This window comes from Pogoniulus pusillus, chromosome 1 (genome assembly GCF_015220805.1).
Source record: "Pogoniulus pusillus isolate bPogPus1 chromosome 1, bPogPus1.pri, whole genome shotgun sequence".
Lineage (NCBI taxonomy): Eukaryota > Metazoa > Chordata > Aves > Piciformes > Lybiidae > Pogoniulus > Pogoniulus pusillus.
In genome coordinates this window covers 41,701,893-41,719,199 of record NC_087264.1, presented here as the reverse complement: position 1 = coordinate 41,719,199, position 17,307 = coordinate 41,701,893, and the positions used below count along the sequence as shown (strand labels likewise).

At 41.5% G+C, this 17,307-nt stretch overlaps 1 protein-coding gene across 8 annotated transcripts in view; it reads right to left on the bottom strand.

The window, feature by feature from the left end:
* Positions 1-1,000: 1,000 nt before the first annotated feature.
* The window catches only part of GPATCH2L (G-patch domain containing 2 like), a 90,350-nt gene continuing 74,043 nt past the window's right edge, over positions 1,001-17,307 (bottom strand). For 7 of the 8 annotated variants that reach the window (XM_064150222.1, XM_064150203.1, XM_064150211.1 and 4 more), the window contains 2 exons: positions 14,889-14,980; positions 1,001-9,954 (listed from right to left, as the gene is read on the bottom strand). In XM_064150222.1, the coding sequence (XP_064006292.1) occupies positions 9,782-9,954; positions 14,889-14,980 (265 nt within the window). In that variant the 3' untranslated portion in view covers positions 1,001-9,781. Of the gene's footprint in view, positions 9,955-13,263; positions 13,326-14,888; positions 14,981-17,307 lie in introns of those variants that run through there. The other variant, XM_064150230.1, reaches the window with a different exon arrangement.

Below are 17,307 nucleotides of genomic sequence, written 5' to 3'. Positions count from 1 at the left end.
GCTACCCATAGCTGATCATCTCTACTGCTTCCTGTATGAGAATCTATTGTTAAAAGCTCTTTTCCTCTTGCTCCCAACATAAATCAGCACATTTCACCAGGAAGACTTCCCAATTCTCACAACTGAAACCTGTGGATAAGAGGATAATCATCACTTCTAAAATATGGACACCATTCCTCCGACCAATACAGTGTTGAAAGCTTGAAGCCATTTCCAAAGCATATTGATCTTTTTGTTTCAAAACATTCAATGAACTGGGCATCTAATATTTTGCCATTTGCTCCTTGGAACAGTTAATGCAGAGGGAGTCCTGTTTTGTTCCTTCCACAAGTGTGCACTGTTATCAATACTGGAACACAAATATAAGCAAAAGGAAATTCAAAGTCTACTGCTCATTTGATCTTGGAAGTCACTGCTATCACAGTAAAAATGAAGAATGATACTAATCTATCTTAAAAGGATGTCAGTGTTGGCAGAGTGAACAGATACCCATTACACTGTCATCTGAGACTGACCTGCTAATTTAAATGAAATCCCTTTTGGGATTGAGCAGATCTGAAGCAGCCACTTGGAAGTGGAAGTCTGTTTGAGAAACTCTAGAATTGTTTCAGATTCCAAACAAGGAGCACCTCACTTGGTAGAAAGAGCATCATGACAAACTGGAGAATAAAATCACCACAAAAAACCCCAAAGAATGGACATGGGAAGTTACTGCATATCCGTCACTCAAGTCCACAGTTCAAAGGAAGGAAAAGAAACAGCAACTCCCTGTAGCTTTTCAGGTTACAGTTTATACCTAAAGAAATGGTCAAGGAAGCATGTAGATTCATGGACACTCCAGTACTGTAAATCTAGTTGAGGATGCCCTTGCTTACTGCAGAGGGGGCTGGACTAGATGACCTTTGGAAGTGCCTTCCAACCCAGACAATTCTATGATTCTATGTTCGTGAAGCCTCTTCCACTCTTTACTCAGTTTACTTTATGTCAGATGAAACACGTCTTCCATGTATTGATTTATTTCTAGTTTCTATAATCAGAACAAAGATTCTGCAAGAACCTTATTCCAAAAATACACAACATGTTTAAGACAGAGGAACACAAGCAAGAATCTTCCTTATTTACATGTTACCCTCCCAAAGAGAGTCCTAAGAATCTGGAGTCCAATCTCCACCAAATAGTTAAATCTCATGACCACATAAAACATTTGGAATGTGCACAATGTTGCTCTCCAAAGATTCTGGACAGACCTGTTGAGGAACTATCTTTAGGTAAGCCCTCTGGGACAGAAGAAAAAAGCTAGAATTCATATGGTAGCCAAACAAGTCATTGCTCCCTAATGTTAGGGAACATATTACCAGAAAACTGCTTCTTCCAGTTACTCCATCTCCTCAGACAAGTACAGAAGAGCTCTTCCACTTGGAGAAGTCTACCATCTGCTCCTTGAGTGTAACAGTAAAGGCTACAGGCTATCAAACAGGCAAGCAGACATTCGTTACAAGCTGTTAAGAGAAAAAAAGCAGAAGCAACTGCTGCAGCAATTAAGATACTACAGGCTTTTGAGGCAAGTATCCTATCAAGGTAATAAGCCCACTGATGCTTTCCCTTGTTTCTTACTGCAGTGCAATCTGCAGGCAGTTCACACAGCTGAGTGAATGAACTCAGAGAGCTGCTGAAGATGAACACATACAGAAAACACTACCCTAAGACAGCAGAACTGTAGCTGTCAGTACAGCAAGAAAGTGGGAGTCCTCACCGAGCATATTTTTCATCTGAGTGACTGCGTAGATTCTGAAGACTGCCCACCATAGGTCATTATACTACACACAAACTGGCATGCAGAGATGATGCTTCATTTCAGCTGGCACAGATTTTTTCCCCACCTCACCTTCCCACACCAATTCTACAACAATCCTTTGGCAACACCATAAAACTTCGCTCACTATGACTTTTCTCTATGTTTGCCAAAGCACTTCCCATTTTTCAACAAATCTCTGTACTGTAGAAAAGTCTTCTGTCTTCTCTGAGGTTCTAACCCAGAAGCAATTTGTTTGCTGTAGGCTGATCTTTTAGATGCTTCTGTATTTATTTCAATGGCTTATAACTGGTTACAACATTCCTTTCATAAAGCTGCTGAAGCCTGAAGATACACAGAAGCTACTGCTTCCCACAGCACTTTGTTCCAATGGTTAACACTGCCCTTGCTGTTAAAAGCTCACATCTTATTTCCAACTCGAATTCAGGTGCATTGAAAAGCAGTGGTAAGAACTTTAGATTCAGAGCCAACTGAGTATCACTTTGATGGTAGCAGTACTGCAGTGTTGAGGCAGCAAGGGCTAGCATGACATCAGGATATACAAGTATATGAAGCCTGAATACCCACAGGGAAGCAAATGTTCTTGCTTCTGTAAAGAATAGTCTAAGTGTAGACACCAGAACTGAATGTGGAACACCGAGGATTTTCATGCAGGAGCATAACTGAATGCTAAATGACAAGTTTCACAGTGTGAGGCTTATGAAAAACAACTTACACAGATTACTGGATTACAAAGGACTTGTTGACTCAGTATAGGTACTTATACATGACAGAGAAGCCTAATTGTAAAGGAACAACAGGTGATTTTTCCACCTTACTGAAAACAAAAAGCATAGCTTGAAGCAATGTTAGGATGTTGATATTCTAAGAGAATATTCTAAGAGAAGATGCAGCTTTCTTGTAAAGAAGACAGTTAATAAGAAAACTGATGACCAAAAAAGATAAGCTAATTCCTACTTGATATTTTTAAAGCCAGATTACATGTTCTTCTAAGAATATAATTAAATCTAGCTGCAGGATAAGTACTACAGCCAAAAGGTTTGCAAACGTTTCCTCCAGCCTTGACGAAGTAGTTGGTAAATCTTTTTGAGACAGGACACTAGCTAAGAGAGCATAAAAGAAAGTATCACCATGTAACTAATCTGTTTTCACAGTACCCTCCCAGGTATCCAAACCCAGCCAGTGCAACCTTTCTTATGCTGTTCATCCCATTTCCAGAGGTTACAAGAGGGCAGCTTTGCAAAAGTATCTTCATAATACTGGCAACTCTGCTTTAAGAATACTCTATGTCATACCTGCAGGGCTCAATACTGCTTTTTCTGATTACTGACTGCAAAGTTATGTGTTTTGCACCTTCCTCTGATGTAGCAGGGTATGTGAGTCCATTTCCCACTCCTAACAATTCTTTGAGCTGGTACAAGAACTGCCTTTTCTTAGTATGCCACTTAACACATCTTTGTCAGCTTACTGGAGTCACACCACCAGCCAGGTTTGCAACTGAGAAGGCATTTTACCACATTAAAGTTGAGAAGCATATTGAAGGTTCTGTTTCCACAATGTCAGTCTGTCACTCAAGGTCCAGCCACAGACCAGTCTCCAGGCACTGGTGGTGACAGCTTAGACTCCCTGCATTTGCCTATTGCAGAGCTTTGTTCTCATTTAGACTTTATATTCTTTATGATGAATTTGACTCTTGTACTGGGTAAAAGTTAGTAAGATTGCCTTGTCTTACTTTCTGTATAGAAAGTGGCCCCTTATTCTTTGTACCTTAAGCACTGCTGTAAACATGAGGAGAAACTCCTCAACAGGAGGAGAAACTTCTTTACGGTGAGGGTGATAGAACACTGGAATAGGCTGCCTGGAGAGATTGTCAAGTCTTCTTCTCTGAAGACTTTCAAAGCCCATTTGGATGCATTCCTGGGTGAACTACCCTAGGTGACCCTGCCTTGGCAGGGGGGTTGGACTTGATCTCTGGAGATCCCTTCCAACCTCTAAGGTTCTGTGATTCTGTGAAAGTATTTTTCCCGTATTTGATGGTACAAAAGTAGGATGTCTCAAGCTCAGAACACTTGGAAGAGAATGCAGGCGACAAAGACATAACAATGTAGTGTCACAATGACAACATGTCCTTTCATAGTCTCCTAAAGACTACTACAATACATTTCCTGAACAAATCAGAAGTATCACCTTTCACTTTTGCTTCAACGAAATGTTCTCTGGTTACAAAACTATTCCTCAAGACAACAAAGCAAAGTTCTTATTCACTTAATGTATTTCCCTTTTAGCATCCAGACACACACATTGTTTTTTTGTGGCATCTTCCTTTTTCAGTGCAGAAGGGGGTTACAATAGAATAGGCAATCAATCACTCTTCTCGTTGTCTTTCCTCTAGTTTCCCTTGTCATCCTCTGTCCACTGAGCAGGTCTCCACATCTGCAATGCAACAGCATGAGATTCTACAGTTCAGAGGACATCACTAAGTGTCTCAGTGTCATTATTCAGGAACACTGGCAAGACACACCTCTGCATGTCACAATCATGAAGCTCATCTATCACTCTGTAGCACTTGTCACAGCCTCTTACTAGTTTCTCTCCAGCTACTGTTTTGTTGCCTTCTTTGCTCACCAGCCCAAAAACTACATTCTTTTTAATTTGCACTTCTCCAGCACCTACCAAACTGGGCACTAAACCTCACTAGAGCTGACTAGAACTACTGGAAACGTGAAAAGACCTACTGAATGTGCTTCTCTTAGCTCTCAATTTCTTTCACCAAATGTCCATCTTCTCCCTGCACATGAATAAAGTCCTGTTTGCAAAAGTTCGTCATTGCAGTCTTGTAGGGCATTCCAAAATCCTTCTCCCCACCTCTCTCTCCAAAGGTTTGAAGGGGAAAAAGAAGGCGTGAAAACTGCCTTCCCCACCCCGTGGGCTTGAAGGGGGAACAGCAAAAGGCATCTTTTCCACACATGTACTGACTTGTGTGGAAGCCGACGCTGGGAATTGGCTGGTGGTTGGCTGGAATCTTCTCTTCCAGTATAATGTTTGAATTTGCCACTTTGAAAAATAAGTTTTCTGGTTTTGCCTGTTCCCTGTGTATAGATTTCCAAACTGTGCATTTCAAATCTTGTGAATAAGTTTTCTGGTGAGTTTCAATGTTAATAAACAATGTTTGTAGTTATCAACAATCTTTGTCTGGATATCAAAATTAATACAGATTATTACTTTTGCATAATTCATCACAAGTGAGAAATGGGTTGAACTGTCAGTTCCAAAGAATAATGATGGATGTTCAAGTCTGTGTGATGGCCAGTTATGAAAGCCACATCTCAGAAGTACTGATAGTGTTCAGCAGTCGTTAGTGATCTGATAGAAAGAGATCGAGCATACTCTCAGTAAGATCAGAAACAATGGCAGCTTTACAAGGACAGCCACTGAGATACTAGAGGCTATGGATACACCCACAGATTGGAGGATTGACACCCACAAATTGAAGGAATTAAAAGAAGAAACCTTACAAAGTTTATTAACAGAACAGTTCAGTTGGAAGGGAACTACAACAATCATCTAGTCCAACTGCCTGACTATTTCAGAGTTGACCAAAAGTTAAAGGATATTATTAAGGGCATTGTCCAAATGCCTCAAACACTGACCGGCAGGGAGAACTCACCACCTCTCTAGGAAGCCTGTTCCACTCTTTAATCATCCTCTCTATATAAAAGCGTTTCCAAATGTTCAGTCTGAATCTCCTGTGACTCTTCTGAACTATTCCTATGCATCCCATTACTGGATACCACGGAGAGCTCAGCAATTTCCTCTCCAGTTCCCTCCTCAGGAAGCTGGAGAGAGAGAGAGCATGCAATACTGGTGTTCATCGGTGTCCTTTTCTCCAAACTAGACAACCCCGCAGTCCTCAGCCACTCCTCATAGGGCTTGCCTTCCAGCCCTTTCACCTGTTTTGTTGCCCTCCTCTACACATATTCCAAAATCTTCACATTTGTTTTAAACAATGAGTCCCAGAAGAGCACACAGTACTTGGGGTGAGGCCACACCAATACTAAATACAGTGAGATAAAATCCTCTTTGGACTGGCAGGTTATACTGTGTTTGACGCACCCCAGTATGCAGTTTGACCTCTTGGCTGCTAGGGCACACTGCTGACTTACATTAAGCCTGCTCTCAAACAGTATGCCCAAATCCCTTTGTGCAGGGCTGCTCTCCAGTCACTCCTCTCCCAATTTATACTGGTGTCCAACATTACTCTGTCCCAAGTGAAGAATCCAGGACTTGTTAAATTTCATGCCACTGATGATTGCCCCATGCTCATATATATCTAAATCACTTGAAAGGCCTCTTGTTCCTTGAGAGTGTCAACTGCACCTTTTAGTTTAGTATCATCAGCAAACCTGCTAACAGTGCATTTAAATTCTGTATCCAAATAACTGATAAACACACAGAAAAGAACTGTTGCTGGAATGGAATCCTGAGGAACACTTCTGCTGTTTGTTCAACAGCCACCACATCCACCCCATTCATGTACACAGCCCTTTGAGCCCTGTCATCAGTCAGTTTGTCACCCAGCACACCACGTATCTGGTTATTTCACAGCTGGAGAATTTGTCCAGATGGATGCTGTCAGGACCAGTACTGAAAGGTTTACTAAAATCCAGAAAAACTATATTCACCACCTTCCCTCCATGCACCAGGTGGGTGACCTTATCATAGGAGGATATCAAACGAGACTTTCATTTTGTTAATCAATGTTGACTATGCCAAATCACTGCATTGTCCTTCCAGTGCCTTTCAATAGCATGCAGCCAGATCTTCTCTGTTTTTTCCAGGTACTGAGGTTAGATTAACAGTTCTGTAGTTTCTTGGGTCTTTCTTCACAACCTTCATGTAAATTGGAACAACACTGTCCAGCTTCCAGTCAGGAGGAATCCCCCTAGACTCCCACGACCTTTGATAGGTGAGGTTCTGATGTAACATCCACTGGCTTCTGTTGTACTCTGAATTATTCCCATCTGGCCTCATGAACATTTAACTGATACAGCTGTTACCATTACAGTTTCAGTGTCCATAAACACAAGGTCACTGTTCCTGCAGCCATGGTCCTCCAATTCAGAGGATTGGGCAGCCCAAGATCTGTCAGTCTTATTAGAGATTGAGTCAAAAACAAGCAAACATTGAATCCCTCCATTTTTACTTCGTCCTGATTTGTAAGGTGGCCATTTTCATTAAGTATTGGTCCAATGCTTTCTTCAGACCTCCTCTTGCTATTAAAAGTACTTCATAAAAACCTTTCTTGCTGTCTGACACAACATCATACAGTTTTAAGTTTAATTAAGCTCAGGCCTTTGATGTTTTGTCCCTGCATATGTAAAATGCAGCTCTGTAATCTTCCTGCAAAGCCTGCCCTTGCTTCCAGAGATCATACAATTCCTTTTCCTCCTGGGTTCCAAAAGGAGTTCTTCTGTGCCACTTGTTTGACTTTTGGCACAAAGGGATTGCCTCCATTTGTGCTTTTAAAAGGCAGTTCTTCAAACTGGACCAGCACTCATGGACCGCTAAACCCTCAAAAGCAGATTCCTCGGGGACACCGCTAACTAGCTTCCTGAGTGAGTGGAATATGAACAAGCTGTGTATCTTTGAAGCAATAATCACACACTGGACCACCTTAGCAGAAGCGCAGCTACCAAATCAAGGCACATTATTTATTATTCCTTTCTACTCAAGCAAACTACATCTGAAGGTCTGTGTCCTTCACTGCAAGTAATGTGAGTACTGTGTGAGTTCTAACAAACCTGACTTAGACAAGACAAAAAAAATGCACGTAGTTAATTCATCTAAGAACGCTGCAAAGATTCAAATCTGTATCAAGCTACTGAAGTCTGAAGATGAATTCTGATAAATACCCTGGAGTAACAAGATATATTTGTCTATCACTCAGCAGAATCAATTTGGTGGAGAGCTTGACTGACCTGCAAATGGATTCTAAACTAGTAATAGGAAAGGCAGGGCAGCTCAAGAACTTGAGTCTCCTGGCCCTTCCAGAAAGCTCTTGTGGCAGGAAGTATGTCTTACCAAGATAAGGTCTGCTAGTTATGCTTCAGTACTGCCACAGGTATATTCAACCTTTAAAGGAAGGGAAGACCTCCTCTCTCCAAAAACCCTTACAGCTTGTCTCATAATTCAGACTGGTCTCTCTGCTCCTTCAGCAAGGTAGAAAGGCTTTCCATATTCTAATTAGCTCTGGAAAAACAAAAACAAAAACAAGGTTGTGAGAGGGATTTACATGGACAGATCTGACAGTTTGTCTGGGCTATGAAATACAAATACAATTTGAATCTCTCCCCCAAAAAAAGTAGGTATTAGGGGATCAGACAGGGACAATGTGTCTGTAATATAACTGTAATTGTCAATCATGATTTAATGAGTCATTCAATTTTTGTGTATGTTATGACCATTTAACATTTTAATAGGTAAATACAAATCACTGCTTTGTATCCTCACAATCAAATCTAACCCTCAGCTATTTGATTTATAAGGGAGAGCAAATCACATGCAAATTTTGTTACCTACTTAAGAGTGCTAACTGCATCTCCACATACAAAATGAATTTTACCAGCCTGAAAAGTCCTGTCTGAAAGCTCCATCCAGTAAGGAAAGAAAAAAAGAGTTCTATATACAAATATATCAAGGACTTGAGCAGCTATGAGGCCACCTGTTCTTTGACACATGCTATGCAGGTATATATTCTAATAATGCAGCCCAAAATAATCTCCGGACAGAGTAATTCAAGAAAGGTGAGTGAAGTGTGATCAAGAACTAATGAAAAGAGCAGGAGGGAATCACTACATTCTGCAACACAGAAGGTAGTAGGAGACCAAGTTGAAGAGTAACAAAGAGAAGAGCATACATCTTTGGTGTATGCCGCAGAGTGAAGTACAATCATCAGTAGGTGGAGATACATCCAGTAGATGTAGCAGACAATACTTTTTGAAGGAAGGCAAAACATGAGACAGACATGATTGCTCAATACCCCAAATGCTCTGAACTCAGGTGAAACTTCAAAGGACTTGTTTGATCACCAATACGTTCAATGGTGTGCATCCTCCAGAAACACTAACGGAAATGTTTTGATTTTTACACCAAGAACTTGAAGGTTGGTGTACCCTCTGCAACACCCCAAGGATATCCAAGGGCTCAGGTTCACTTCCAGGTTACTAGCTTGCACATTTATGTCCAAGTAGTCCTCCCACATCCTTATTCAGTAGGACTTTCGGGAAAGAACATGCATTACAAGAGCAAGAGTAAAGACATTCAGAACAAGAGAGAAGGAAAGAGTCTAATGGACCATGCCACTAGTGAGCAAACGGCAATTTCTGAGTGGACAAGCAGAGTATTTGCTTCACTAGGAACAACATGATTCAAGTCCACTAGCACATGGCCTGAAAATATTCCGCAAACACAGAATTCAGCTTCCATGTTTCAACTTGTTTACATTCTCTCCTCATTCCCCAGCCAAGAAACTCTCCTGGCCTAGAAAGAAAGCGTGGGGAGACTTTTGCCTCCCTGAGCAGCCATGGGACTTCAACCCAAAAAACACTAAATGCACAAACAAGCAACGTGTCCAGGAGTAAATAAAGATCTAAAAATCCAAAAGAACCTGTACATGACCCAGCACACATGAGCTGGCATCAGGAAAGGAGATGAATGTATAATAAATACAGCAACAGCAAGAACACATTTAAAAGCCACTGCAGTCTCAATGTTGATTATCCTTTGTTTTAAACATAGATTCCCAAATGTGATTTAGGTACGTGGGCCATACGGCTCAGTCTGGATGATGGCACACATCACACACCAATACTGAAGATACCGTTGCCAAACAAGATGTTTGGTGAAGACACACACCAGAGTCAAATACTTCCCAAATCCAGCAAGCTCTGACAGTTGCAGTGTTTTCTTTTAGCTGTATCCAGGGCTCTTCTCTGGAGGCATTTTAAAAAAGTTAGAGGAGGCAGCAACAGTGGCTTTCTCGGCTGCTGGCACCTTCCCTGTCCACTCAGAGTTCTGGGATCTCTGCGATGGTGTTGCTGGTAGCTCTGACTCTGCTGCATCCATGTGGGCAGATAAAGTTGCTGGAATAGGGTGAACGGAGGAAGAGAGTAGGAAAAGGCAATAAGAAAAAGTTAAAACAATTGACTTTGTGCATCATCTCATATATATATTTCTCATATGAAGTTGTTATTTACTGAACTCCTATATGTTCCTCCACCAAATCCCTTTGAAATCCAGGTTCTTGACAGCACTAACACCTTTGTCCTAAGGATTCTCATATTCAGAACGCCAAGTTCCCAGTTGTATAGGGTTAACACTCCTGGGGGAGTGACCCTGAACCTGACCCTAGGGGTCTTGGCCCCTCCTCAGGGGTGGGCCACACTCCAGGTGATGGTTAGCCCACTCCCCCCACTTCCTGTGGTATAAAAGACAGGAACTTTGCCTCAGTGGTAGAATTCTCACCTGCCATGCAGGAGACTCAGGTTCGAATCCCGACCAGGGGAGCGAAGTGAGAGAGAGAGAGAGAAAAAGACCCAGAAGCAGGAAAGCTCCTGTCTTTTATACCACAGGAAGTGGGGGGAGTGGGCTAACCATCACCTGGAGTGTGGCCCACCCCTGAGGAGGGGCCAAGACCCCTAGGGTCAGGTTCAGGGTCACTCCCCCAGGAGTGTTAACCCTATACACCAGTCCACTGACTAGTAACACTAGTCAAAGATCCTGTTGGGAAATCAAGAGCTTTAACTGTTACATACTTTAACTGAATCCATTCATAATCACTCAGCTGAAGATAACTTGATCTCTCCACAAAGACTCAATTATCCCTGTATCTGAGAATTTAAAGTCTCCAAAGGCTTGGCAAATTTCAGGTTGCAATGCTCAGTTAAAGAGGAAAATATGTTTCTGCCTTACCCAGTAAAGGCAGTACCTTGAACCTCCACATATAGCCAATAAGGTAAATCAGCATATTAAAACAAGAAGCTATTTGCTAAGTTACACTGGAAGCCATCAGTTTTTTCTCAATTCAACCACTGCTTCAAAATGTGACAGGTTTTAATTAGCAAGAGAGATTTCAGATTCATGGCTCAACCCAATAGTCACCTAAATTTCCAGAGCATTGTCGAATTACTCCCGAATGACAGTTTACTCCCATTCTCAGTATCCTGAATCACTCAATCCTCACAAGCAAGACTGGATTAAAAAAATTGCCCAGGAGTTTCTGGGACAATCAGAACCTTTCTAAACAAGTAACTGTTTCAGTATAAAACACACTTCTTTTTTCATTGTATTCTCACAACAGGTAATTAGTTGTTTGTGTGAGTTTATTGCAAGTTGCATCTGAAATTCTGTAGTGGATAAAGGATAGAGAGAACACAACAAATCTTTACTACAGGAGTGATTATTTTGAAGTTTAAATAAAAAGCTGGTTCAATGCCTGAGGTTCCACACTCACTAGATCTGGAACCCAAACAATCTTGTTTGTGTATATCTAAACCAGTGAGGCAATTCCCAATGAGATTAGCTGAAAACAGTACATCATTTATTTACCCTCTAGTTCATCAACTTCCTCTATCTGAAGTTTGTATGACACAAGCAAAACAAACAAGTCAAAATCCTTAAACCAATAATCACCATAAATGCCACATTATGGGCCCCCTACTAGCAGCCTCCCTGCTCAGGATCTCCACCTTTACTCATAAAGAGAAAAAAAAAAGCCAAGGAGAAACATAAGATTCTTGCTGCTAGGTACCATCGCACCATGACAGAGTGAATGCATCAACAAGATATCAGAGAGAGAAAATTCACCAAATCGCTACTGCTCATCAGCCTGTTCTCTGAGCATCAGTTTTAGAGGTTAACTGGCACCTGTTAGAAATTACTCTTTTTCACAAGTGTGGATACATACTACAATAGACAAAAATCTATTTATGCAGATGTTTACACCAGACTCACTGTAGTAATTTAATAGGGTGCCAGTTACAATGTGCACTGCTACATATAGAGGAGATTGGACCATGTAAGCATTAAAAACATCAGTGTAAAGCTGGAGAACTGGTCACCATTTATTCCACGACCACTTATATTTGTGGCCTGACCATCACAAGCCAGATATGACAGGCTTCCTCAGGTCCCTTTCAAACTAGAATAACTACCATGAGAACAACATCTTCTATAGTATTTTTCATTCGAGCCCTACTGTGCTACTGGGGACAGTATTCCAAATTCATTGCACTGCAACAGAAAGTAACTAAACACAAGGACACTACTAGTGTCTTTTGAAGTCCCTAAGTTGTAGATCACTAGAAGTTCAAAGAACCTTTATCACTACATACTTTCTTCCTCCCTAGGCACTGGCTGTTGGTCACCGAGTTGGATGAACTTCTGGTCTAATCCAGTACAACCAGACTTACTTCCTCCAGATTTCTGTATTCTACTGCCAGACTATAACAGCCAGAACTTTGCTATTAGTGGTGAAAACCTCATGCTCACATACTGCTAAATTGTGTAGTGTGAAAAGCACTAACTTTCATTTTCAGTCTCTCAATATTTGCATAAGCATGACCAACTCCATTTTGTTAACAATCACTTCCTGAAGTGCAAATGAATTCTGAATTTTCTACCCACTTTTTGCTGCTCTCAACAGACAGGCTTTGTTCCAAAACATTATCCTTTAACAGCTATCTCAGTTACAATATTTAGGCCAGTTAGTCTCAAAGGACAGGACTAATACCAGAAGTTTAATGCTATAACAACATAACAGAGACCTAGGCACTTCTGCTACAATAATGAATTTTTCTTTGTGTTCATACAAGGGTCTCTGACATGAGATGCTTCATGAGAACCTATGGTTCCTGAAAATACACAAAAACAACATGACAGACTTAGTTTGCTTGGCTCCCAAATAAACCTATCTCCAGCCTCATTCTTTCATTCTTGCAGGCAGAATTCACATCTCATATACTTTTTATTAGCATCTTCTGATTTCAGCCAAATTCAACTCAAAACTTTCTGTGGATGGGGGGGATGGTGAGGCGACAGGAGAAGATTTGTAGCTGCATGTTTAAGAAAGAAGCTAAATTCATCACAATGACAGGGGAGAGCGTTGGCAGAGATTTGAGCTATTTATTCTTTTAGGAAAATCCTATAAAGAATGACACGAAGAAGCCTCTATCTGCAGTCTTGTTCATCACAGTGGTGAAGAGTCCGATAACAGATGTATGCAGTAGCGTGATTTAGTGCCAGGAGCTGGCCCCTGATGTGTATTAATACAGCGGCAAAGCGGAACGAGCCCCTCTTCATCACTCATCTCTATAAAAGAGGTGGAATCCGAGATGGCCCGATGTTCGGCAGAGCAAGCCCATTTGTTCTGCTGACTGATGGAGCCAGCTCGGGCTGTGTCCTTCACCTCCATGGGGCACTCAGGTTGCAAAAAAGGAGATCACTCAAGCGGGACCTGGTCAACAAGTGAGACAAGAGCACTGAGTTGGACTCAGCTAAGGAGCTATTTAAAGGTGAAGAAATCCAGCGCTCTGTGTGCCTGCAGTGATGGGAACGGGCCTGGCATTTGGATTCACCTGTGTTTTGTCTTTGCAGAAGTAAAATATGACAAACACAAAAAGCCTCTGTAGTAAGAAAATGAGACTTCCATCATTTCTCAGGTACAGGGAAACCCCAGTGTAAGACACTTACACAAGGGCAAGTAGACAAACGGCAAGAGAGAAAAATCTGTATCTATTTCATCAATATCTAACAAGCGTAAGAGTATTCAATTAATGCTACATTATTGCAGAGTAATCCTACATACTTCTTTAGACATTAGTAATTCCAGTTCCAGTTCAGAAGTTTCCATGTTACATGCCCAGGTTGTGCTTCAATTGCATCTGGGAGATGGTTGTAGAAAGTCAGCTAAGACACAGCTTCAGTTAATCATGTAAGTTCTTCCCACAAGTCAGTATTGCAGCAGACTCTGTGCAAAGCTGTTAACTTTGCTGGGGTTATTTCTAAACAGGGTCTAGGGAAGAGATCTTTACAATTTCTCACCATTGCAGATCTTGCAGCATCTTTCTCACAATCAGCACAAGTATCCTGTCCAGACTCCAATAGCTACATTCCTTATTTTGTAATACACATTCCAATTTTCTATCCTTCAACCCCTGCCTTTCAAATCTCTGTGATACTTTCCAGTACTAAGTTCCATTCCAGATAGAGATTCAACTCTTCAAAAATGCATTCACTACTCCATTTGCCTTGTCAGGTAGGTAGGATTTACATAATATCCTGAAACACATAGGCATAGAAATAGAAGCTCTCACTATAGAAAGTGACCAGCAACACAGTACATATTACACTCCTAACAATAAACAAATGGACAGGTACCAGGAGACATCAAGAAACTCATGTTCATACCAAGAAAACCTAGTATATGAGAACTACAATTCTGCAGCTAAGTCCTTCATTACAAAAATCTGAATATCCTAACACAGAATACTCAAAAGCCAGGACAGAATATCCTAAACAAACAGTCTATAATGTGTGGTGGTTTTCCTGAGCAATTGATTATTAATTCAATGTTCTTTTCTCTTTTCAAATGCAGACCCTTTCAGACAGTCTGTAATCCAGATTTGTGGTCTGGAGAGTTAGCAGAACTTTCTTCCCACCAGCCCAAGCAAGAAATCTGAATTTCATTCTTTCTCTGTAGGCTGATCACCTCCTTACTACCCTAAAGTGCATAATTTAGGAAGAGTAGAAATAACACCTTATGAAGAAACAGATTATTAGGCACTGTAGAGTGAAGTGCTGTCAATTCTATTAACTTTCCATAGCTACATCATCAAAGATTTGTTTGGTAGGCAGCTTTTGTTGATGTGCAAAACACACACGATACTCTCTCATACATGCTGCCTCTCACATTTCAAGACATTCAAATCCAGGTAAGGCTGATTTGACTGCTGTGACTCTGGCATGTGGCTCAACTCATGACTTCAGAAACACTGGCATACAGATAAATCCAAGTTACCTGATGTTGGGCTGGATATGGAGGCTGCTGCTGGCTTTCGCTTCCTCTTGATGTCCCTTGAACATGGTGGTCCCAGGTGTACATTTGCTTGCCTACAAAGAAATTAAGAGAAATTCAACTCTGTTCCACTACCCCCTCACTATCTGACCAATCATTCTTTAACTCCCATCTTCCCATCAGCTTCTTAACTAGCAGGCAAAGAAAAAAAGTTTCTCAGGAAAGACTTGCTTACATTCTTAGTCAAAATACCATTCTGCTCCATTTCTTTTAAGAGCTCACACACATAAACTGCTTAGAAGATAATTATTCCTCGACCTCTAAAGGACCTGGTTTTGCATTAACTTTAAAAAAAATCTGCAAAAGTAAAGATGCAGTCAAGCAGCATTACAACATGTGCTCTACCATTACTGCTGTGCAACTGTAACAAATGTCTGCAAGACTGCTGTCAAAAGAAATCACATCACACTTACTCCTTTATTCAGAAATTATTTTGCAACCTTTTACAGTATCACAGTATTATCAGGGTTGGAAGAGACCTCACAGATCATCAAGTCCAACCCTTTACCACAGAGCTCAAGGCTAGACCATGGCACCAAGTGCCACGTCCAATCCTGCCTTGAACAGCTCCAGGGACGGTGACTCCACCACCTCCCCAGGCAGCCCATTCCAGTGTCCAATGACTCTCTCAGTGAAGAACTTTCTCCTCACCTGGAATGGCTTTTATCACAACGGCTTATGTGTCTGCTCTCCTAACATGAAAGTGAGTGGAAGAGGAACACACAAAACTCAGGGTTGAGATAAAGAGGTAAGAGTTTAATATAACATGAGATATCACGAGCACAGTGTGAGTTACCTTAGCTTTTAATTTAATTAATCTAACAATACAATACACAATTACCTTAACTTAGGCTACCTGCAGAAGAAGCAGAGTGAAATACAGGGCAAAAAAACCAGCACAAAACAGAAAGCCAAACCCAGCAACTACCCAACTCCCAAACGCCTCGCTGCCACCCCTGCAGGAAAAAACGAGCCAACACCCAAGAACCCAGAAGCAGCAACTGGAACACAAAGTCTTCCATGTTGCAATCTCAACTTCAAGCCCCAGAACACTTTGCTCCAGTCAGCACTTTCATTTTTGAAGTTGGCATGACTGCAGCATGGTATGAACAACAGCAGCAGGTTTGACTCAATCCATGGCACTCCCTTTAGAAGTGTAGAGCCATCTTAGAATGCATCTATATTCCAAATGTCCATCCATACTTCCACTGCAGTATAAAGTTCATGACGTTAGTAATGCAAAACTGTCTCATGAATTATTATTTCCTTAACACAGTGCTGTGAAACAGCTGAATCTGGCTTATGACAATCCAGCCTTCCTGCACCTGTAAACTGGCTGAAAGGCATCACCAGTTCCAGCCACATCAACTGCCAAGTCTGAAGCCTACTGATGACCACTGCAGTTTAATTCACAGTATCACAGTATCACCAAAGTTGGAAGAGACCTCATAGATCATCAAGTCCAACCCTTTACCACAGAGCTCAAGGCTAGACCATGGCACCAAGTGCCACGTCCAGTCCTGCCTTGAACAGCCCCAGGGATGGCGACTCCACCACCTCCCCAGGCAGCCCATTCCAGTAGCCAATGACTCTCTCAGTGAAGAACTTTCTCCTCACCTCAAGCCTAAATTTCCCCTGGTGTAGCTTGAGGCTGTGTCCTCTTGTTCTGGTGCTGGCCACCTGAGAGAAGAGAGCAACCTCCTCCTGGCTACAACCTCCCCTCAGGTAGTTGTAGACAACAATTAGGTCTCCCCTGAGCCTCCTCTTCTCCAGGTTAAACAATCCCAGCTCCCTCAGCCTCTCCTCATAGGGCTTGTGCTCAAGGCCTCTCACCAGCCTCATCGCCCTTCTCTGGACATGCTCAAGCATCTCAATGTCCCTCCTAAACTGGGGGGCCCAGAACTGAACACAGTACTCAAGGTGTGGTCTAATTATTTGCCAATTAAGAAGAAACCTACATTATTGAGACCAAGTGAGCATTCCAAGTTCTGGACTTATGAAGAAAAGGAATACAGTTCAGCAAAGATGGTCTTGGCATCAGAGCAGAGCACATTCTCAAATAAAATCCATCATCAATACAAATGTGTAATTTAGAAATGACTGGGTTCAAATTCCTGCTTTGGGATAACACAGTTTCTTTGGCAAATTCCCTGGTCACGCTCTGCATCAGGTCTGATGTGCAAAATGCAGAAACACGGTGCAAATAAAATCCATTAATGATTGTGAGGTTCTTACATGGTGTAAAAATTGGAACCATATAAATGTTTATGATTAAAGCATCTGTGTCTTTAAAGCTGGTTCTTTTCAATTGAAAACATTACGTAAGTCTGAACAAACACATTTACCAAGTACTGAAATCTTT